This window comes from Gorilla gorilla, chromosome 3, assembly GCF_029281585.2.
Source record: "Gorilla gorilla gorilla isolate KB3781 chromosome 3, NHGRI_mGorGor1-v2.1_pri, whole genome shotgun sequence".
NCBI classification, from domain to species: Eukaryota; Metazoa; Chordata; class Mammalia; order Primates; family Hominidae; genus Gorilla; species Gorilla gorilla.
Genome location: NC_073227.2, coordinates 105,121,072 through 105,146,221, shown reverse-complemented (window position 1 = coordinate 105,146,221; position 25,150 = coordinate 105,121,072). Strand labels below are relative to the sequence as shown.

The 25,150-nt window shown below is 34.7% G+C and overlaps 1 protein-coding gene across 10 annotated transcripts in view; it reads left to right on the top strand.

Moving 5' to 3' along the window:
* WDFY3 (WD repeat and FYVE domain containing 3) overlaps window positions 1-25,150 on the top strand; it is a 295,582-nt gene that overhangs the window by 122,050 nt on the left and 148,382 nt on the right. For 9 of the 10 annotated variants that reach the window (XM_055384561.2, XM_055384570.2, XM_055384567.2 and 6 more), the window contains 7 exons: window positions 3,283-3,392; window positions 7,462-7,623; window positions 12,913-13,105; window positions 15,302-15,488; window positions 17,515-17,681; window positions 22,969-23,436; window positions 24,328-24,429. In XM_055384561.2, the coding sequence (XP_055240536.1) occupies window positions 3,283-3,392; window positions 7,462-7,623; window positions 12,913-13,105; window positions 15,302-15,488; window positions 17,515-17,681; window positions 22,969-23,436; window positions 24,328-24,429 (1,389 nt within the window). Of the gene's footprint in view, window positions 1-27; window positions 80-3,282; window positions 3,393-7,461; window positions 7,624-12,912; window positions 13,106-15,301; window positions 15,489-17,514; window positions 17,682-22,968; window positions 23,437-24,327; window positions 24,430-25,150 lie in introns of those variants that run through there. The other variant, XM_055384571.2, reaches the window with a different exon arrangement.

Here is a 25,150-nt window from a genome sequence, read left to right as displayed (position 1 = left end):
CAACCCAGCCTTTTTTTTTAAACAGAAAAACAGTGTGCCCTGCTGTCCCCCAAGGATTTCAAAGCCACAACACCTTCAGGTAATTTCATTCCCAAGATGTGGTTATATATTGTCAAATGAAAAGAAGCATGGAAGCTGTGAGTTCTAATATTGTTTTTCTGACTAACTTGTGGAATTTTTTTTTGGAGGGGGCAAGGGTGTTTAGGGCTTTGTGTCTTCATTAATTAAATAAGTATAATAATACCATTAATGTGACTCACCATCATTGTGAAGCATAAATTTGAAAATGGCATACGCTTTAAATGGACTTTGCAAAGGAAAACTTGTATTTCACTTATTAACATGTTTTGCATTCTGGTTGTTCTGAATGCTAATTGAATTCATTTGTTTACTCTCAGTGTAGGCTGAAAAATTGCATTTAAGATTGTCTGCATTCTTTACTTATTTAATGAAATCCTGGGCTTTATTAACTTCATTTCTGTGTTTTTCATTCTAACTATATGTATTGAAATGCAGTGTGAAAGATAAAGCTTGAATCAAATGATTGACAACTCTAAAGATAGGTTAATATTAATATATTCTTTCATTAACTCTTAAAAACTTAAGTTAAATCGTTTATATTTGAATTTGTTAAATATTATTGAAATTAAAAGATCCAGTATGTTTCTGACTAGTAGTGGGCATTTTTTACCCAAAGTTTTAAGAAACCATTTGATTTATGGAGGTTTTATTTAAAATTCCTTGCTAATATACATAATTTTTTAAGATAGCACTAAATGCTATATACTTTTAAAATGAGCTGCTTACCTCATTTAAAATAAAACGTGAGGCTGGGCACAGTAGCTCACACCCAGGTACAAGTAATCCCAGTAGTTTGGGAAACCAAGACAGGAGGATCACTTGAATTCAGGAGTTTGAGACCAGCCTGGGCAACACAGCGATACTCTGTCTCTACAAAAAAATTTTGTTTTTATTAGCCAGGCATGATGGTGCATACTGTTAGTCCCAGCTACATGGGGGACTGAGGCAGAGGGATTGCTTGAGTTGAGGAGATTGAGGCTGCAGTAAGCCGTGATCGTGCACTCCAGCCTGGACAATAGAGTGAGACCTTGTCTCAGAAAAATAATAAAATAAAAAGTGGGAGATGCCTTTGAAATATTCTTAATGACACATATTGAAATTGGTAGGTGAAAATAAAAGTTATTTTTTTACAGTGATACAGTTATGCTATTCTTTACAAAATAGTAAAATATATTTGTTATGTAAAGATAGTTTGTTTTGTCGATGGAGTTTGGAATCTCCCTGTATCATTCAACCTCAGCCCTATCCAGATCTCTTTCACTGACTAGCTATGTGATTGTAGGCAAATTACTTATCTTCTGCATTTCTCAACTTATACTATTGTAAGGGATATATTAGTAGAAAATAACTCACAGGGCTCTTGTAAAGGTTAAATGAGTTAAACCCACAAGTACTTAACACAATGCTTGATATATAGTTAAGACTCAATAAAAAGAATCTGTTTTTAAAATTTTCGTGCTAAAATGTTCCCTCAAATGGAAGTTTACAAAGATGAAACTTTGCCCAGCCCAGAATCATGTGTAAGTCTTGTATTCAGTTATCTAATAAAACACTTTTATTTTATGTTAAATTGAAGAAAAAATACATCTAAGATAACCTAAATCTTATTTTCTACTTTATACTTCTTTATGAAGTGTGTTAAGTATACATTAGTTTTTTGTTTTGTTTTGTTTTTGAGACGGAGTCTCATTCTGTTGCCTAGGCTGGAGTGCAGTGGTGTGATCTCCGCTCACTGCACCCTGCGCCTCTGGGTTCAAGTAATTCTCCTGCCTCAGTCTCCCAAGTAGCTGGGACTACAGGTGCCCACCACCACACTCGGCTAATTTTTTGTATTTTTAGTAGAGACGGGGTTTCACTTTGTTGATGGCCAAGATGGCCTCGATCTCCTGACCTTGGTGGCGTGAGCCACCAAGTATATGTTAGTTTTTACCCAGTTAGTTCCTAGTGAACAAATTAGACTTATTTTTTTTTTTTTTTTTTTTTTTTTTGAGACTGAGTCTCACTCTGTTGCCCAGGCTGGAGTGCAGTGGCGTGATCTTGGCTCACAGCAACCTCCACCTCCTGGGTACAAGTGATTCTCCTGCCTCAGCCTCCCAAGTAGCTGGGATTACAGGCTCATGACACCACACCCACCTGATTTTTGTATTTTTAGTGGAGATGGGGTTTCTCCATGTTGGCCAGGCTGGTCTTGAACTCCTGACCTCAGGTGATCTGCCCGCCTTGGCCTCCCAAAGTGCTGGGATTACAGGTGTGAGCCACCATGCCCTGCCAAATTGGACTTCTTTTCTGACAATTTTAACTCCTATCATATGTTACTATAAAAATTGGCAAACCATGCTGATGAAATTAGGTACATATTTAGAGACTTCTCCATTTACTCTTCTCTCTAATAAGAAATATAATCAACTAGATTTACTTTTGAAGATTCTTCCAAGTCTGCAGTTCTATGATTGGCTGTCTTATGTATTTCACGTTTCTCTCTTCCTACTCTCAGCTGCTCAAGATATTCCTCTGTGTATTACTTAGGAAACCTCTTATTTCCCTCTCACCATTCTCCTTAGCCTTCCAGTCTGTCATACACATTACTACTAGGTTAATAGTCTTAGTATAATCCTTTCATCATCTCTTTTGCTCAAGAAACTGCATTTGCTCCCTCTTGTCCAGAAAATCAAATACAGCCAGTAGCTTACCCTCCTTCATAATTAGGCATCTCTATTTTTTAAATCACTACTGTTGGTATTAGACTGCACTTCTCAACAGTGCTCTTCTATAATGTTAAGAAAGTGTTATCACAGTTCTTTGTCTTGATCTGTATGTGTCAGGCTCATTCCTCTAGCCACTCTTGTTTTATTGCTGTGCTCTTATTTTCTCTGCACCCTTAATCGCTCCTACTTCCTGGACAAACATGTACTTGTTTTCCAGGTAGTTTTAGCTCAAATTTCACCTCTTCCATGACTTTTTGATTAGCTCCTGTCATAACTTTCCCTGAAATATATAGGTTGGCTTTTACATTTCTGTATTAATGATATAAAGGTTTATGAATACCATTAAAACATTGCTATTTTTAAAGTTTTTCTATATGTAATAGTGCTGATATAATTATGTGCTTAGTAAATTTTCATTTCCTTGGTAGGTTTTAAAGAAGAACCTCTTTATATGTGACTTTTCCCCCACTTAATGGCTTTCCCTTTGGTTTTATAGAGGCTGCAAGTCGGGCCATAGTTCAGTTCCTGGAGATCAATCAGAGTGAAGAAGCCAGTAGAGGCTGGATGCTTCTAACGACAATTAATTTGTTAGCTTCCTCTGGTCAGGTAAGTTCTTAGTTTTCATGTTTGATAACTCAGCGTCTTTATTTTATAACCTCTCTTGTGATTTTATTATTAAATTCATCATTATATCCAAATGAGATACTATGATAATCATTTGTATTCTTCTAACTTTTTTAAAACATTATTTCATGCTTCTCATAACATCTCTGCGAGGAGTTTGATGTTCGATGCATTTTACTCCTAAGGAAACGCATGGCTCAGAGCAGTGTTTTCCATCTCGATATGTTGTAACACACATAGGACATAACCATTTGTGGCTGGGCTCAGTGGCTCACACCTGTAATTGCAGCACTTTGAGAGGTCAAGGTGGGAAGATTGCTTGAGCCCGGAAATTCGAGACCAGTCTGGGCAACATAGAGAGACCCCAATCTCTTTAAAAAAAAAAAAAAAATTAGCTGAGCATGGTGGCCTGCACCTGAAGTCCCAACTGTTCAGAGGCTGAGGCAAGAGGATTGCTTGAGCCTGGGAGGTTGAGGCTGCAGTGAGCCATAATCGCACCACCCCAGCCTGGGTGACAGAGTGAGACCCTGTCTCTAAAAAAAAATTATTTTAATGATACCATTTGTAGAGCATTCTGGGCAAACAGATGGACTATTTCTGGCTGGTGGCAAGTAGCTCAGGAGCTCTGGGTCCATCAGGCCCAGCCCAGCACTTTTGTCACTGATGTTAGGGAAACTCTGGCTCAGGAAAAATAAAAAAATCACTCTTTATCTAAGGTCACTCAGCTAATAAAGAACAAATGACATGGAAAATAGTTTTAAATTTTAATGGGAAATAAGGAAACATTGACATTTTTAGGATAATATATATTTTCTTCTCATTTGATTTATTCTGGAGATTGCTTTTTATTTCCTCCAAATCAGCTGTAATTATCTGTCATGAAATATGTTGCATGTGCTCATTAATGAGCTATTTGGATACCTGATTTTTGGCCTTTCATGTTTTGGGGATGAAAGAGATTAATTCAGCCTTCTAAAATCCAGAGTATAATTACCTACCAAAGTCAGTACCAATCTTGGGAATGTCTGTTGTCTAAGTTACAGTGGACTTTCAAACACTCTCATCATGTAATAATGGACCTACTTAACTGTAACATAATTGTACCATGTGACTGGCCACAGCAGATACAGTGCATACGTCTTGGTAACCATATCCTGAAACCTGTCAGTAACCCAAAGTAATTATCTCTTAGAATTTTCTCCTCGGAATGATCTGTTTTCTTTTTATTTATTTGCTGTGTTTTTTCTCTCTTTTTTTTTCCTTTCTTTTTTTGAGGTGGAGTCTTGCTCTGTCACCCAGCCTGGAGGGGAGTGCAATGGGGCGACCTCGGCTCACTGCAACCTCCGCCTCCCAGATTCAAGCGATTCTCTTGCCTCAGCCTCCTGAGTAGCTGGGATTACAGGCGCGCGCCACCACACCCAGCTAATTTTTGTATTTTTGGTAGAGACGGGGTTTCACTATGTTGGCCAGGCTGGTCCCGAACTCCTGACCTCAGGTGATCCACCTGCCTTGGCCTCCCAAAGTGCTGGGATTACAGGCGTGAGCCACTGTGCCTGGCCCTCTTTTTTTTTTTTTTTTTAACTCAGGGAATTAGTGTAACCAACCTGTCCTGGTGTTCCTGGGATTTTCCAGGTTTTAGGATAGGAAGGCCTGCATCTCAGGATACTGCACAGTCTCAGGCAAATGGAGAGAGTTGGTTATTGTAAGTAATCTTCAAATGGTCCCAGAGTAGACCATTGTTTTCATGTATCTGACTCTACTGGATGAGTAACAAAATCTCAATTCTGTTTGCTGTTGATGGTAGCTGTAAATGTATGTATGTTACTATACCAAAATTTGGTTTAGAATAGCATATCTTTATTTGCTATTAAAACTTTATATAATTTAAATATTTACTATTGATATTTAATATAAGTAATATTAACTTTTAATAGTTTTCTACATTTATTCATATTTTCTATAAAAACCTAATCACTTAAAAAATTACAAGTTTAGATGCCAAGTTATACTTTAAATCTATCTACAACAAATGAAAATGAAACATCATACCACTTTGCTTAGTGGCCAGCTAAACCTAGTAATAATCTATCTGGAAATAGATACATTTAAAAAGCAAATTCAGTGTTATGTTTGGAGCTACCTTTTTTGAGTGCCATTTTCTGCTGGTAGCAGCGATACACAGAGATGACCAAAACATGGTCCTGACTCAATGTGTAGATGTAAGAGATGAAGCAGAAAAAGATAGTACCATAATATTTAATAATGGGGCATATATAGTGCTATTGAAAATAGAAATGTGAGAGTTAAACATTTTGAAAGTGAGGGTAGAAGGAAAGATGAGGAGTTCAGTAAACTTTGAGACACAGCAGATGTTTAAACTGAACATTAAATGTATGGTAACATAAGTGTTAAGAAATAATCGTGGATGAATAGAACAAAAGGTTTAGAGTATTTGAGACAAGAAATGGTATGTTGGGTATGTAGAAAGGGGCCACATCTTGCCAGGGATAGTCTTGAAGCTTTCTCTTCATCACCCTGCTACTGCATTAGTTCCGGCCCCATCTCTCATGTGGTTTGGGGGGTTAGTTTCCCAATTACCCTTTCCTTCTGGCTCTGTATATTTAATTTATGATCTGTATTACCACCAGCTAATTTTCTGAAATCTAGCTCTTTTACTTTTTGTTTGTAACACTTCACTGGGTCATCACTGCCAGGAAAATAAAATGTGAGACTATTTTCATAAGTCATTGAGCATACACACTTTGTAGGCCACTTAGCCAGCTGTCTGACCTAAAGCAGGGTAAGTAAGTGATGAACCTCAGTTGCTTCATTTGTGAAATAAGGATCATTTTACAAATGAAGTCATGGGGTTGACTTAAGGAATAGGTGAGATGATGTATGTAAAGTGCTTATTAGCCTTATGCCTCTTATATAGTAAACAGTAATTCAAGGTTAGCCATTATTATCGTGGCTCTTCAGGAGTCAGCATTTTTGGAATCTGTGTTTCTTCAAAAATACTGTACCATATGGCCTAACCTCCTATGTATCTTCCAGGTGATCTTTCCCTTTTTATTTTAATTCCTTATCCTTTTTAATGCCATTCCTGGCAGTGTTAGTCAATCCCTTTTATATTAGCCTGTATATACTACCATTGTTAGACTGAAGTCTTAAGAGATTAAGTCATAGTTACTTAGGACTCTAATAATTCCAGTCGACTGTGGTCTTTTGAAGGACAGAGATGCTTCGTCTTTGCATGCCCAGCTCCCAGCACACAGCCTGACATTCCCTGGACACTCAATAAATGTTTTATGAGAAAGTAAACTAACTAATCAACAGATTATACCAGTCTGTTGATCTCTAGTGCAGTTGAACTTTTTGTTCCAAACTGCACCATGGAAAATTTTGATAAATATTATGTCATACTTAACAATGTTGAAATACGTACTGTAAGAAGGTCTAGAGTTTCTCCTCTGGATATCTTTGAAAATAATATAGAGATGTATTTGTGTCAGTGATGGCTTTATCACTCAAGTGTCTTTCCAGCCTCAAAAATCTACAATAAGAATAAAGATAAAAATAATAGTAAAGCAACAATGAATATACAATTTAGTGCTTAATGTATCTTCGTATGTATTATCTTACATAACTCTTATGTTAGCCATGAGAAGGGTGTATCATTCTATCTATTTTTATAAGAAAGGCAAGTGAATCTCAGGAGAATTAAGTAGTTTGCTGAAGTTCGTAGTTATTAAGTGTCTGTTTTTCTAAATTCTAAAGCTTATGCTTCCAAAACATGCTGCTTTTTAATAAATAAATATTAAATTTAATTGATAATTTACTATATAACAAACTCAATCTCACTATTTGATTAAAGCAAAATTGTTCAGATGCATAGTTGTATATTTCTTCACTTGGAGTCATTTTTAAATTCTTACATGCATTTAAAAAGTTACCTTTATATATAATTTTCAGGTTAACATTTGTGAATTATTTGGCTGTACCAATTATAGTTGTGTCTATCTATTCACTTATTTATTGGCTTGTTTTCCAGAAAACCGTGGACTGCATGACAACAATGTCAGTGCCTTCCACCCTGGTTAAATGTTTATATCTGTTTTTTGACCTTCCACATGTGCCTGAGGCAGTTGGAGGTGCACAGAATGAGCTACCTCTAGCAGAACGTCGAGGACTACTCCAGAAAGTTTTTGTACAGGTATGAAAGGTGCTATTTGCCTACCTCCACCCTATTTAAAGGGAAGTGGGTATACTTCCTAAATAGATGTTTTACATATTCCATTTTTTAACTCATATTTCATTTTATTTATGATAGTATGACTTTATCTCATATAATTGTCACATTTTTTGAATCTGCAGAAATAATATTGAAATATTCTTTTCAGGAATATTTGAGTGAAGCATTAGCAAGTTTGGTTCTCTGAACAGATCCAGCCATTGAGATTACTTCTGATATATCGGAATGTCTCTAAAATGAAGCAAGGAAAACTTGAAAATGATATAAAGATTTGGATAATATTTCTTATAATGTCTCAAAATTCTATCTAGTTGCTGTTTATATACAGGAAGTCCCTAGCCTATAAAAATTTCACTTGTAAAGACAGTTTACTTTGGTGGTGGCTGCCTCCTCCTCTGCCCTGCCTGTAAGGCTCTTCTTTCCCACTGTTAGCACTGTTCTTTTAATAGCATTGTGGGTTAACAAATGTGTGATAGACCTTTATTAGCTAGCCCAGGAATATAGTCATCATGTATGATATCCTTTCTTGGCAGAAAATTGTCAAAACAAGCAAACAAACATATAGAATATAATCTGTCCATTGGTCTAATACAGTATTAAAAAAACAACATTTGACACAAAAAGACAAATACTGCGTGATTCCACTTATATGATATATCTAAAGTAGTCATACAGGTAGAACAGAAAGTAGAATACTGGTGGCTAGGAACTAAGGGAAAGAAGAAAAGGGAATTATTTTTCTATAGGAGTAGAGTTTCAGTTTTGCAAGATGAAGTTCTGTAGCACAACAGTGTACATATAGTTAACACTGCTGTACCACACTCTTAAAACAGTTAAGATGGTAAATTTTACATGTTTTTTTTAACCCAATCAACAGTTAAAAACAACAACATGTTTAGATCTAGTTCTCTAAAGCTAAGTCATCTAAGATGCAGATTTCGCACCTGTAAAATGAAAATGATATCTACCTAAAAGGTTTTTTGAGGCTTAAATGACATAATATGTAAAGGTACGATTTTCAGCTTAGCACATAGTAGATAGGAAGGAGAAGTAACTGTGATTACTGCCACTGCCACCATCACCACTACTGAGAGTAGGAAGAGAATAGAGAGAACAGTGGATTGGGGTAGAAAAGATAGAGCTGTATAGAGTAATGGTTGCAGGCTCACCTCATGTCACTGGGCTCTTTACTGTAAGGATGACTCTGTTTGGTAGAGCTGCTAGTGATGAAAGGACAGGAGAGAGTGAGACCAAGACAGTTTTAGAAAGTAAAAGAATGGGATTGTCAAGTAAAATACTAAATCAGTATGTTTATTGAACACTTGATCTGTTAGACACTTTTGTGCTTGTGGTTAACATTTCTCATCTCACATCTCAATTTGCAAGATAACCCCACGACTTCAGAGCTTTTGTTTTTCCCCAAAATGAATATGTAAGCAAATGGCAGGAATAGGATTAGAACTCAGATCTATCTGATTCCTGAATTAGATTGGCTAAGAAAAGCAATGGGAATAAATGAAGGAGTAAATCGCATAGGAATTATAGCTGCTTGAAGATATTGCCGATGAATGTAGTGGGTTAATCTTTGCTGATTAGAATAGCAGCCTCATTTCAATAAACCCCTTTTAAAGAACTAATGCCTTAGGTAATAAATGGAATCTGCATTTTATACTTTTAATACCTAAGTAAGCATAGCAAAGTTTTTTAAAAAATTATTTCTATTTGAAAACCAGGTGCTGACTTTCGATCATGTGGGAGTCACTTTAGCATACTAAAGTCATTGAATATTAAGGCCAAAAGGGACTCAAAAGATAATTTAAATCAAACTCCTCATTTACAGTTGTGGGAACTAATATTCCGGTTTATGATCCATAGTAGGCAAGTGACAGTGATAAAAACCTAGCTCTCCCAACTCCTAGTTCACTGCTGCTTTTAGTGTATCACTTTCTTTGTTTTAGTTCCTCATCGCAGGCTAATGTTTTCATCATTGTGTCTAGGAAACCAATTGACACAAACTTATTAAATGTTTTACAATAGATGCAATCCCTACGTTTGTATTATGTGACAGATGGTTTCCTGGGACTTTAGCATTTGGTAATGCTTCATGCAGGCATTCAGTTTTTTTTGTTGTTGTTGATATGGCCAGTTATTGCTCTGCCACACTTGGTTGGACTTTTGTAACAGAGTTCTTACAAATATAAGTGGTTAGTGTAGAGGCAGAAGAGGAATGAGAAATTTTTTTTGGAGAGAATCTTGGTCTGTCTCCCAGGCCAGAGTGCGGTGGTGCGATCTTGGCTCACTGCAACCTCTGCCTCTTGGGTTCAAGCGATTTTTGTGCCTCAGCCACCCAAGTAGCTGGGATTACAAGCTGTGCCACCATGCCTGGCTAGTTTTTTTTTGTTGTTTTTAGTAGAGATGAGGTTTCACCATGTTGGCCAGGTTGGTCTCGAACTCCTGGGCTCAAGTGATCCTCCCGCCTCAGCCTCCCAAAGTGCTGGGATTACAGGCGTGAGCCACCACGCCCAGCCAGGAATGAGAAATTGACTTTACAGTTTTCTGTCTGTAAAAATGAAAGGATCGTACTAGATTATTTGTAAGAATCCTTCTGCCTATAAAGATGAACCAGTTATCTTATAAGTCAACAAATTCAAGAAATCCTTGCATCCAGTTTGAGAACAGTGATTTGATTTGTAAAAAAGTATTTTATTATTTGTGGGTTTGTTTTCTATGTACCAAATTGGAAAACTGGCATTTGTCTCGCTATTAAGGCAGTGTCAGAACCAACAACAACTATAATCAGTAATACACCCCTCTGAGAATACACTTTTTTGTTGCATTTAACTGTCTGTATTCACATATGGTAAAAGATGATGACATATTACACATATTAATGGACATTTGGTATACAGCAGTTTCTCCAGGCATTTGGTGGGAAGGGTACCATATTTACTGATTTTATAAATATTTTATTGTTTTTATGAATTCTTAAACCTTTTTTCCTTTCTGATACTTGGCAGCTATGAATTAGAAAGCTTTTATATCTAAGCAAGTTTTTGCATTTGAAGGAAATAGGAAAAGGAAGGCCTAGTTTTCTCAGATAAAATGTGATATTTCAGCTACCTCTCTCTATTGAGCTTCGCTTCTCTTCTGTTCTCTTCTGTTCTCTTTTCTTTTCTTTTCTTTTCTTTTCTTTTTCTCTTTTGAGACAAGGTCTCACTCTGTCATCTAGACTGGAGTGCAGTGGCATGATCACAGCTCACTGCAGCCTCGACCTCCCGGGCTCAGGTGATCCTCTCATTTCAGCCTCCTGAGTAACTTGCCACCATGCCTAGCTAATTTTTTGTAGAGATGGAGTTTTACCATGTTGCCCAGGCTGGTCTCAAACTCCTGGACTCAAGTAATCTGCCTACCTTGGGCCTCCCAAAGTGCTAGGATTACAGGCGTGAGCCACCACACCTGGCTGCTATTTTCCACTGATGCTGAAATACCAAAATTTCATGAAGCGCTCTTTTTCAAGAGAATAAAATGATGTCATGAGTTATAGTTATTTCATTCATACTATATATTTTAAAAAATATTTAGATGAGAAAATTTAGCAAAGAGAAGAAAAGTTAACTTTTCCTAACCTGAACTGGTATTAGAAGGAAGAGCCCAGTGAGGGCAGAAACCATTGCTGAATTCCCAAGTGGCAGGCTCTTAATGGTGTGTGCTCTTGTGTAGTATGTATTCTGCAAATCACAGTTAAAGAATAAGTTTTCATTCCAGTACTTAAGAAGTCTTGAGTCTTCTTTGAAAGCCAGACTTTAGGTTTTTGGCAACTAGATTTAAAATACTCTGAAATGAAGATTATTTATACTCTAATATCCTCTATTACTTGTATAGAAAATTGAAACAATTTCAAAATATCTTTGCTTTTAAAGATCTATTTTTACTTCCTTTTTTTTCTAAAACTGTCCTTTTTAGACAAGAAAATTACATTTTGCCTGTGGCAAACTAAAAATTAAAGAACTAAGTTAGAAAAATAAAATGTTGACTTGGAAAAGCAATGCTATTTTATCTTGTTTCAAGCCACGGTATGCAAAAATATTAGGGTGAAGAGAGGATAGTAAATGTTTTTTAAAAAATCAGGTGATATAAGTAGGACTAGTTTACTGTCATAACATAATCAGCCATTTATTTACTTACATACACTCTTACGGTTTTTTAACTTTCATTATTAATTTTAATTGACAAATAATAATTGCACATATTTATAGGTCACAGTGTAATAATTTTTGTGTATACAATGTGTAATGATCAAATCAAGGGTAACTAGCGTATATATATCCATCACCTCAAACATTTATTATTTCTTTGCATTGGGAACATTTAAAATTCATTCTTCTACCTATTTAAAAATATACAATACATTGTTTTTTTAATAATATTCATTCTATAGTGCTATAGAACACTAGAACTTACTCCCAACTGTACTTCAGTATCCCTTAACCAGCCTTTAGCTTGCCCCACTCGCCTTCCCTTATCCACCCTTGGTAACCAAAATTCTACTCTTTACTTTCATGAGATTAACTTTTTAAACTTCTACATATGAATGAAAGCATTCAATATTCATCTTTCTGTGCCTGGATTATTTTCCTTAACATAATGTCCTCCAAGCTTATCCATGTTGCCTTTAATGACACAATTTCATCCTTTTTTATGGCTGAATAGTATTAGATTGTATATATATTCCATGTTTTCTTTATCCATTCATCTGTTGGATACTTAGGTTGATTCTAAATTTTGGCTATTGGGAATAGTGCTGCAGTAAACATGGAAGTGCAGCTATCTCTTTGACATACGAATTTCATTTCCTTTGGATATATACCCCCAGTAGTGGGATTGCTAGATCATATGGTAGTTCTATTTTTACTTTTCTGAGGATCCTCCATACTGTTTTTCATAATGGCTGTACTAATTTACATTCTTACCAACACTATATAGGAGTTCCCCTTTCTCTACTTCCTTACCAGCATCTGTTCTTTTTTATCTTTGATAATAGCCATTCTAACTGGCTTGAGGTGATACCTTATTGTGGTTTTAATTTTCATTTCCCTGATGATTAGTGATGATGAGCATTTTTTCATATACCTGTTGGCCATTTCTATGTCTTCTTTTGAGAGCAGTCCATTCAGCTCATTTGCCCATTTTTAAATCAGATTATTTGATTTTTGCTTATACACTCTTGTTTTGTTTTGTTTTATTTTTTAGATCTTAGTGAAACTGTGCAGTTTTGTTTCCCCTGCGGAGGAGCTGGCTCAGAAAGATGATCTCCAGCTTCTATTCAGTGCAATAACCTCTTGGTGCCCTCCCTATAACCTGCCTTGGAGAAAGAGTGCTGGAGAAGTCCTCATGACCATATCTCGTCATGGTCTTAGTGTCAATGTAGTGAAGTATATTCATGGTGAATATCTCTTTATATATTTAAGTGTTCTAAATTTCTTCCACTTTTCTTCATTTAATAATAGATTTATTTTTATCTTTCAGTATTCTAAAGCTTGTTCTTTAAAATAAAAAATAAATTTGCCCAGAGAAAAGAAAATATTTTTTTCATCTGTGGGGCATTTCAAATGTAAAACATTCTCCTCATAAGTTCTGAACAATAGATATTTCTTTTTTTTTTTTTTTTAGATGGAGTCTCACTCTGTCGCCCAGGCTGGAGTGCAGTGGCGCGATCTTGGCTCACTGCAACCTCCATCCTCCCAGGTTCAAGCAGTTCTCTGCCCTAGCCTCCTGAGTAGCTGGGATTACAGGTGCACACCACCATACCCGGCTGATTTTTGTATTTTTAGTAGAGACAGGGTTTCACCATCTTGGCCAGGCTGGTCTTGAACTCCTGACCTTGTGATCCACCCTCCTCAGCCTCCCAAAGTGCTGGGATTACAGGCGTCAGCCACTGCGCCTGGCCAACAATGGATATTTCTAAAAGTTAAAAAAAATTTCATTGTTGTGTAAATTCAATCATAATGTAATGAAAGTTCTATGTCACAGCCTATTCTTCTCTCTTCTTTTACTGAATAAAAAAGAAGTTTTTTTGATATCCTGTAACCAGTCTTTCTGAAGATATTGCATAAGTTGCTAGATAATAATCTGTCTTATGCAGCATAGATGGAATTAGGTGGATTCTTTATCAGCAGTAAGAAGACACTGTTGGTTTAAAGTATATGTAATATTCAGCTATCTTTTAAAATGTCTGTATAGGAGACAATTGCCTTAGCATCTCAAGCAATCTACTTATTTGGTATATACACAGATGCTCCTCAATTTATGGTGGGGTTATGTCCCAATAAACCCATCATAATTTGAAAATAGTGTAAATCGAAAACGCATTTAATACACTTAACCTACCGAACATCATATCTTAGCCTAGCCTACCCTGAAAGTAGCTAGAACACTTATGTTAGCCTATAGTTGGGTAAGATCATCTAACACAAAATCAACTTTATAGTAAAGTATTAAATATCTCATGTAATGTACTGAATACTGTTCTGAAAGTGGAAAACAATGCTTATATGGGTACATAAAGTACAGTTTCTATTGAATACATGTTGCTTTCACACCATCATAAAGTAGAAAAATCTTAAGTCAAATCATCAAGTTGAGAACTACCTGATATTACTGTCCTGAAACTCTTTCAAAATAATTAATACACCAATTTGTTCACTTACATTTATTAAGTGACATATGTGAAAGCTAGTACCTAATATATGAGTCAGTTATTAAATACACATTTCCTCCCATTCCTCTGTTACATCTTAGCTTTTGTTATGTAACAGTGAGTTTCTTTATACAAATACATACCACCAAAGATAAGAAAGTGAAAGTCTTCCTTGAAATGCTACAAATCCTCAGAGTCAGGGATAAGATATAACTATGTTTTAAACTAGTAATATATTATACAAATAAAATTTAAAAAATTGTATTTCCTAAAGTATTTCTGTATCTCATTGGTCTATAGTCTCTCTAATTTATTTTTTATTTTGAGACAGTCTCGCTCTGTCACCCAGGCTGTAGTGCAGTGCAGTGGCGTGATCTTGGCTCACTGCAATCTCTGCCTCCCGGGTTCAAGTGATTCTCCTACCTCAGCCTCCCGAGTAGCTGGGACTACAGGCGCGTGCCACCACACCCAGCTAATTTTTGTATTTTTAGTAGAGACAGGGTTTCACCATGTTAGCCAGGCTATATATTCTCTCTAACTTAAAGTTTTAACTAATTACTAGATTTTTCTTCTTAAAGTTAGAAGATAGTTTTTTGCTTTTTTCATCTTGTTACTATATCAATATAAAAGATCAAAAATATCATTTGGCAGTGGCCATTTGTTTAATGATAAAACATCAAAATATGTGAAAAAATTACAGGTACATACATGTCAACTATTTTTCAACACATTTCTGTATTATCCTTTGTTTACTACCTAGAGGCAGTGCTTTCCCAATGCATATGACTCTTATATTGACTTTTAGAATGTGTTACGTTTATCTCATAGTATTTTACAGATATGTTAAAATTTAATGTTTCATTAAACAACAGTTAACAATTAAAAAATTTTTAAGCGATTGTCAGGAATAATGCATATTTATTTAATTATCTATTCTTACAGAGAAAGAGTGTTTATCTACATGTGTTCAGAATATGCAGCAATCAGATGACCTGTCTCCCCTAGAAATTGTCGAAATGTTTGCTGGGCTTTCTTGTTTCCTCAAAGATTCCAGCGATGTTTCCCAAACACTTCTGGATGATTTTCGGATATGGCAAGGATATAATTTTCTTTGTGATCTCTTGCTTAGGTAAGACTGCTCAATTTAAGAATGTATTTTAAATGTCTACTCAGTCTTTTTTATCAAAGAAAACAATGTGATTTGGGGTTATAGGAAAAGCAAATTAAGGAAACACTTATTTAATGTATACCTGGCTTTACTCCCTTCTTTTTCTGGTGCAATCACAGTTTACTGTAGCTTCGTATTCCTGGGCTCAAATGGTCCTCCCACCTCAGCCTCCCAAGTAGCTGGGACTACAGGCACGTACCACCACACCCAGCTAATTTTTAAACATTTTCCACAGAGACAGGATCTCGCTGCGTTGCCCAGGCTGGTCTCAAACTCTTGGCCTCAAGCAATCCTTTGGCCTCCCAAAGTTCTGAGATTACAGTCATGAGCCACCACACCTGGCCTATTCCCTTCTTTTTATTCCTGTTCTGCCAACAGAGTGGAGAAGTGAATTTAGAGTTAAATTGCCAAATGCAGGGCACAAACATGATGAAGTCAGAGGTTAGATATGAAGCATAAATCTGCTCTTTAGTAGCTGAGGGAGAAGAATTTAGATAAACTAATTAATATCTTCTTAAAGTATAAACTCTTCTTAATTATATTTTTGGTTCTTTATTTTATAGTACTTCTAGTCTTTTTATTAATGTACTTAATAATAAGAATAATTATGTAGATGGAATAAAACCTTACAACTGTGTATATGAAACAAATTAATAATTTCAAAATGTGTTACTAACCCTCTTTTCCATTTCAAATGGTTCGTGCACATACTTAGAAAGTGGCTGGTTACAGATTTTCTTAAGAAGAAGATACCATTTTTCAGCAGCTATTTCTGGGCCATTAATTATTTTTAAATCATTTGATCTATTATAAGACACCACTGTTTTGTAAACTTACTTGTCTCCCTGCCTTCCTTCCTCCCTTCCTCCCTCCCTCCCTCCCTCCCTCCCTCTGGGGTCTCATTATGTTCCCAGGCTGGAGTGCAGTGGCATAATCATAGCTCGATATAATTTTTAACTCAAGAGATCCTCCTATCTCAGTTTCCTAAGTAGCTACACCCAGCTATATTTTATTTATTTTTTTTGTAGAGCCTATGTTGCCCAGGCTGGTGCCAAACTCTAGCCTCAAGCAGTCCTCCTGCCTTAGCCTCCCAAAGCACCAGGATTTTAGGTGTGAGCCACCATGCCTGGCCAGAACTTGTTATTTCTAACACCAATTTAACCTAGTTGCTGCTAGTTGATATTAGATAACCCCTAAGAATATCATTTTGCATATATATGCAAATTTATAAATACATATGAAAGTTGATGAAATAACCACTTCACATTACTAGAGGGGTATTAATTGATTCATCCTTTGAGAACGTAGATTGGCAAGATATTAAAGAGCCTTAAAAATGTTGGTAATCTGATACAATAATTTCATTTATGTTTATTGATCCTAAAGATATAATCCAAAATGTAGACAAGATTTTATTTATTAGTGCTTTTGCATTCTGCCAGCTGTTGGAACTCTCACTCCCCAAATGTGTGGTTGGCTCTGCATGGCCCCTGAAAGCTTACCTGTGAAAGCTTACACTAATGTGTGGAAGTACACATACAGCACTAGTAAAGGAAAAAAATAGGTTGCAACATACTGTATATAGTATGAGAATAAATATTGTAAAAACTAAACTTTTCATATTAAAAAGATAAGCTTAAGAAATATATAAGAATGTTAAATGTGTTTGTGAGGCTAATCATACTTTTTCTTCTTTCCTACTTTTGGCATTCTCCAAGTTTATTTTAATGAGAATAATTACTTCTTTTAAGGGGAAATACCCAATAAATCTTTTTTTTTTTTTTAAAGGGTATTTGTTGCAACCCATTTTGTGTTCTCAGGAAAGCCGTGGTTAAAAGATAATTCCCTAATGACCCCAGTGTTCTTTCAGTACTTCCCAGAGTACTTTATACATTTATTTACTGCATATAAAATTGAAAAATACTTTGTGTTAAATCTGAGAACACAACCAAAGAGAAAAAATACTTTCTAAATCGTACTTTTCTAGATTGGAACAAGCAAAAGAGGCAGAATCCAAAGATGCCTTGAAAGATCTGGTTAATCTGATAACTTCCCTAACAACATATGGTGTCAGTGAACTAAAACCAGCTGGTATTACCACAGGGGCACCCTTTTTATTGCCTGGATTTGCAGTACCTCAGCCTGCAGGCAAAGGTGAGTCTTGTTTTTTCCCTTCTGTGCTACTGAGAGAAAGAGAGAAAGAATGAATTTGTCTTATTTTGGTATATTACTTTTTGTTTCTGTTATATATATAAAAGTAATATAGTTTCCCTTAAAGCTTGTTTTTTTTTTAATGGTTTAAGTCTGTTTAAGTATTTCTTAAGTAATAACCTTTAATCTAGCAGATCAAATACTTGAAAATAATATTATAAAAATAAAAATCAAACGAGATTTATATTACAGTATTTTTTAACATTCAAAAAATTTAATCAAAACATGCTTCTTTTGAATGTTGGCACTTCGTGCATTTCTACTTTACGTGGATAGAACTCAATTTTCAGCCTAATCTCTGTACCTATTAAGACATACAATCATCCCTCCATATCTGTGGGGGATTGGTTCCAGGACCCCCTGCCGATACCAAAATCCACAGATACTCAAGTCCCTGATATAAAATGGTATAGTATTTGCATATAACCTACACATGTCTTCCCATATACTTTAAATAAATAATCTCTAGATTACTTAAAATACCAAATACAATGTAAATGCTCTGTACTTATTTTGCTGTATTGTTTAGGAAATAATGACAAGGAAAAAAGTCTGTACATATTCAGTACCGATGCAACCACACCTTTTTTTTTCTTTAATACTTTCCATCTGTGATTGATTGAATCCACAGATGCAGAACCCGTGGATACAGCGGCTGACTATGGACAGCATGAAGTATAACTGCTTGTATTTTATTTAAAACTAAGCAAAATCTATGTACAGAGGTTACATTATTTCATTTGGGTCAGAGGATAAATTTTTATAGTCTAGATTTCCAAACATTTGGATCCTAATAATATTTAATTACATACTTATGCAAGTTAGTTTTATTATGTATTTTATTTTTCAAAAAATGCACAGTAATCATTTCAAAGTAACCTGAGCCTGGAGGCCTCTAATAGTTTTTATTCACATGACTGTCACTTACTAAGTATTCAATAGGATCATGATATTTCCATTTAAAATTTAACCAGCCAATAAATACAAACATGTCTGGTTATTTAAATTTATAATACATATCTTATGTATTAAATTTGTAATACATATTTAAATTTATAATACATATGAGTTAGAAATTAACAGTCTATAAATCAGTGAAAATAGATGGCGTCATCAGTGTAATATGATGTGCCCTCAGTACATAAGTTGTTTAGAACCTTTTAAATGAGTCTCTGCAGTAAATAGGGAGAAATCCATGTTTCCCTAAGTGATTTAAGGTTTCATTTTATTTACTATCAAGAAAAAAAATAGTGTGGCAGTTCACACCTGTAATCCCAGCTACACAGGAGGATCTTTTGAGCCCGGGAGTTCAAAGCTGCAGTGAGCTGTCATCACACCACTGCACTCCAGCCTGGGTGACAGAGCAAGACCCCCTTTCTCTTAAAAGCAAAAAAAAAAAAAAAAAAAAAAATAGAGACTTCTCAGAAAATTTCTAATTTATAGATTCCAGCTTGATCATTCTACAGTTAACTCTTCATATGAATTAATATAAAAAGATCGCAGCAATGTACTTCCTATTTTATACTTTATTGTTGTTTCATTTGGTTTATCAATGTGATGTTGATATTGGCATAATAGCTAATCACAACAATTTAATTTTGTAATAATGCAGCAAAATTAATCTTGTGCATATATCATTGCCTGGTTTTGTCTCATTCATAACAGGGATAATAATTATATAACCTAGCACCTCCCAGGGTTATGGTGAGAATCCAGTGACATAATGTCTATGAAAGTAAGGCTATCTAGAAAGGATGATGCCCTAAGAGTCAGAATTTATGTAATCATAAGTGACCTAACTTTTCTAAACATCAGTTTCTTCTTCAGAAAAATTGGCATAATATTCTATAAAGTGAATGGGTGAAGCTACATCATTTTGAGTTTCCTGTATAACTCAAAATTTTCTGTTTCTCATGGCCTACTTTTAGCATTATTGCAAGGATCATAGGAAATAGCTGTATTCCCTTATAGAAAGAATGTGGAATAGGTTGTCTTTTATATTTTCTAGCAGTATTGAGGTGTAAATTGTGTACATTAAATCTACTCAATTGAGTGTTGAATTTGATGAGTTTTGACAAGTGGATATGGTTGTGTAATCACCACCGTAATCATGATGTGGAATATTTTCACCATCTAGAAAGTTTCCTTGTTCTCCTTGCAGTCAGTCCTCCTCACCTTAACCCTTGCCCTGGCAACCACTAGTCTGTTTTAGTTTTGCCCTTTCTAGAACTTAATACACTGTAATCATACAGTATATAGTTTTTTTGTATCTGAATTCTATTTAATCACTCCCCTCTTAGCCGGGGGAAATGTGTTCCAAGGTCCCCAATGGATACCTGAAACCACAGATAGTACCAAACCCCTATATATTCTATGTTTTTCTTCCACATCATACATATGGTAAAGTTGAATTTATAAATTTGTCATAGTAAGAGATTAACAACAATAATAGTAAAATATAACAATTATAGCAATACACAATAATAAAAGTTATGTAAATATGTGCTCTCTCTTAAGAGCATGAGCACTCTCTCTCAGAATATCTTACCGTATGTAATGTTTTCAGACTGTAATTAACCATGGGTAACTGAAACCACAGAAAATAAAACCATGAAAATGGGGGGAATATTGTAATACTTTGGAGAATCACCTATGTTATTGCATGTATCAGAAGTTTGTTCCTTTTTAATGCTGGGTATTATTTCATTGTTTGGATAGTCCACAATTTGTGTATCTCTTCACCAGTTGATGGACATTATTTGACTATCAGGAATAAAGCTACAGTGGACATTTATATAAAACAAATCTTTCTGTGGACATACGTTTTCATTTCTTTTAGCTAAATACAGAGTAGTTAAAGTGCTAGATCATATGGTAAATGTATGTTTAACTTTATAAGAAACTGCCAGAGTATCTTCTAAAGTGGCTGTCCAATTTTTGCATTCACATCAGTAATGTCAGTTCCAGTTGCTTGACGGTGTCAGTAACACTTGGTATTGTTAGTCCTTTTAATTTTAGACATTCTACTAACTATGTAATAATGTCTAATTGTTATTTTAATTTTCATTTTTCTAATTGACTAATGAAGTTTTGCATTTTTTATGTGCTTTGTCACCATCTGTTTCTCTACCTTGGTTCAGATCTCTGAGCCCATTGTTTGATAGGGTTGTTTTACTGGAGTTATAAGAGTTCTTTAGATATTCTGTATAAGTTCTTTATCCCTTAATATGTATTTTGGAAGTGTGTTCTCTTAGTTTTGACTTGCTGGGTTTTTTTTAACGCATCTTTTGAGAAATGGAAGTTTTAAATTTTGATGAAGTCCAGTTTTTCATTTTAATAATATTTTGTGATTGTTTTTCTCCTATTGCAGAAATCTTTACTTCAGATTCACAAAGATCTCTAATGTTTTCTCTAATTTTTTCTTTATCCAGTGTTTCATATTTTAACTTTTAAATTAAGGTCTATGGTACATTTTAAGTTATTATCATAGAGGGTAGAAAGTAAGGATTTCTTTTTTAATATGGGTATCTGAATGTGCCAAGACCCTTTGTTGAAAATATCATATATGACTACATATATCTGAGACACTTTCTGAATTTTGTTTGATTGATCCATGTACCTGTCCTTAAGCCAATACCACACTGTCTTGATTGCTGTAGCTTTATAATAAGCCTTAAAATCAGGTCGCTTAAGTTGTCCAGTTTTGTTCTTTCTTCTCAGAATCATATTGGCTATTCTAAGTCTTTTGATTTTCCATATAAATTAATAATCATGTGAACTATTTTTTTGAAAAGCTGCTGAGATGTTGATTATTCTTTTCCAGACATCTTTACTTTTTATATTATGTAGATAACCAAAAAACAAACTTAGATAGACTGATAGACACAGGAAACAAAGATAAATTTTTGGTATTTGCCATACATGTAATAAATATATATATTATAAACAAGAAATTAGAAAATTGAAATCATATATAGGCTGGAGATTTTTTAAATTTCCTGTGTTTTTAAGAAATGTTGAAGTCAAGATTTCTGAGCATTCTTTTTTGTTTGTTTGTTTGTTTATTTTACAGACAGGATTGCTTTCTGTCACCCAGGCTGAAGTGCAGTGGTGTGATCATAGCCCACTGCAACCTCAAACTCCTGGGCTCAAGCAATCCTCCCACCTCAGCCTCCTGCCTCAGCCTCCTGAGTAGCTAGAACTACAGGCACATGCCACCATCCCCAGCTAAATTTTTTTTTTAAATCTCTTGTAGAAATGGAGGTGGTCTTGCTATGTTACCCAGGCTAGTCTAGAACTCCTGGCCTCAGGCAGTCTTCCCAAAGTGCTAGGACTACTGGTGTGAGCTACTGCCCCCAGCCCTGAGCGTTCTTTCTGCTCCATTTACTAATTTTGGTAGTTCTCTGGTTTATACTCTTTCTAAAATCCAGCTTATTCTGTCAGACACTACGTTAATTTTTTGGTCATACTTGGAAATGCCATATACTCCTAATAGGTATTGTTCTGGGGACTCCTTTTACAGGCAAGCTGCTTATTTTCATGTACTTCAAATAGAACTTTCTGTCTTAATTTCTTTATAATTATTGTCACTAATTTGCCTCACCAGAGCCATGTATAAAGTTTTTTTTTCCCCATTTGGTATGTTTGAATAGCTGGCCATAAATTACTTTAACAAATGTCTATATGAAGAAATTGTACTGTTACCTAGAAAACAAAACAAACTTCCAGCTTAAAATTTATAAAAATCACAGTGTTCTAATTATAAAGGAAAACTGGAATTTAGAAAAATTTTCCCCTCTTGTTTTCCTGCTTCATTATTGCTGCTCTCAGGCCTGTAACTTCTTCAGCCTCAAAGTCTTTTTAAATTGAGAGACAGCTGTCCTTATAGTCAAAATCAATCTCATAGATAATAAAACTACCGCTCTAAACTCTGAAGCATGGATGTTTATAATAATATGCTTTTATTCCCTCTAAAACAGTCTAACTTTTCAACATACACTATTTTTGAATTGAAATATTCGTAATAATGCATTAAAGTTTTAATCAGTGTTATTTTTAATTAAATGATTTGAACCTGATGAAGAAAAATAAGACCTTTTGTGAAAACAGGGTTATGTTCTTAGTAAATAATTGATAAATGTTATAATTCATGATGTGTTTAAACAGACTAGTTTGCCATCATTAAAATATCACATAGTACCTACTTTTATGTTTTTCTTTTCTGTTCTAGGTCACAGTGTGAGAAACGTCCAGGCCTTTGCAGTTCTTCAGAATGCATTTTTAAAAGCAAAAACCAGCTTCCTTGCCCAAGTCATCCTTGATGCTATCACAAATATTTACATGGCTGACAATGCCAATTACTTCATCCTAGAATCACAGCACACATTGTCACAGTTTGCAGAGAAGATTTCTAAACTCCCAGAAGTACAAAACAAATACTTTGAGATGCTGGAGTTTGTTGTTTTTAGCTTAAATTATATACCTTGTAAAGAACTTATTAGTGTCAGTATCCTCTTAAAATCTAGCTCTTCTTATCACTGTAGCATTATTGCAATGAAAACACTTCTTAAGTTTACAAGACATGACTACATATTTAAAGATGTGTTCAGGGAGGTTGGCCTTTTGGAGGTCATGGTAAACCTTTTGCATAAATATGCTGCCCTGTTGAAGGATCCAACTCAGGCACTAAATGAACAAGGTAAAGTATTGTCTGTAATTTTATTTTTATTTGAAAAGGGGTTCAAAACAGAATTTTTTGTTCTTGTTCCCATTCTTTGGTTATTGATTTCAATGACTTCCTAATGTGCATTATTGTGACATATTAGTGAACTGTATTTACCAAAATTTACAGGTTCATTCAACCTCTGTTAGGTAATTGAGGAGGAGGAAGCTAGAATTATGTGAGTGTGTTGGAGAGAGTTTAAAGGAAGGTAAAAACTGAGGGAAAACATGTATGATCCACATGACTAGTATCTACTGCCTTGTGCTTCTAAGAGCGAGCTTTAAAAGCTTCTGAAAATAATCAGATTTGTTATTAATTACAACTAATAAATATAGTTAAATGTATAGTTACTTCAATGTGTTTTTATTGTACAGAGCAAATACGTATATTTAATGATGTTATATACACAATGTATTATCATTGGGTACCTCTCTGATAAATCTGATAAAAGTACAGTAGTATCTGGCAATTAATAAGTATTAAATGTGAATTAATACAGGTTGAATAGGTAGCTTTATTCATGAACTTTTCTCTCTTTTTGGTGTATCAAAATCTAGCGTTCTCATGTTGACATCCTTTATTAGGAAAACCCTCTGTGAAGAGGATATATTTAACCTTTGCATTTTCATTTTTAATATTTATTGGATAATGGCCACTTGCAAGCATACTGAAATAAAATCTGTTAATATTGATTTTGAGCCTACTTTTGCCAAATGTTGGATGCATGCATCGTTTTAAAGATTATATCTGTCATATTAGGGGTAAAACTGAATACTGAAGAAATAAAGAAATTATTACAGTAAAACGGAATCAAGAAAAAAATAAGCTTATCACTTTTGTAATTTGGACCTTTGAACCTTTTTTTAGGGGACTCAAGAAATAATAGTTCAGTTGAAGACCAAAAACACCTGGCTTTATTGGTTATGGAGACCTTGACAGTGCTTCTTCAAGGATCGAACACAAATGCAGGTAATTTAAAAAGCCGCAAACAAATACTTTGGGAGATTACCACTGATTACATCTTCTGTGGTTATTCTTGCTTCTGAAATCTTCCTGTCACTTCAGAGAAAAAATTATTGATTCAGTGATGGTACCCGTCATGTCCCTAAAAATGCAGTGCTTTTGACCATCAGGAGCACCTTGATGACAAAACATATAAGATTGTTACTATTTCAAAATGATGTTTAAATTGCTTTTTATAGTGTCTTGTGTTGAAAGTATTCTTCTAATTTTTTATTGATACACTCTTACTCAAATAAGTTGCTATTTAAATTCTTTCTAAAATATTTTCTTTACACAGTGATTTAAAGAATATTTTTAGTACTACAAGTTAGAGTATTATAATGTTACAACCTTCAGGAAATACTGAACAATGATTCTCTAATAAAACGTAATCTCTCCAAGGTTAATTAACTTTACTAAATATTTTGTTTAATTTTGGTCTCAATTTCTCTTTTATCCTTTTCTACCTGTCATTAACAGATAGCCTAACTATATTTATAAAATATCACTCTTGCTTTTTAAAAAAGATTACTTGAGATTTTAATTAACATCAGACAACTCTCAGGTAATAAGTTCAGTACAACTTGAGAGGAATAATGAGTTCAGATTAGTAGGCTGGGCTCAAATCATAGGGAGCTTTTTAGGCCATGGTAAGGAGCTTGAAATATATTTTAAGTGTTATGGAAAG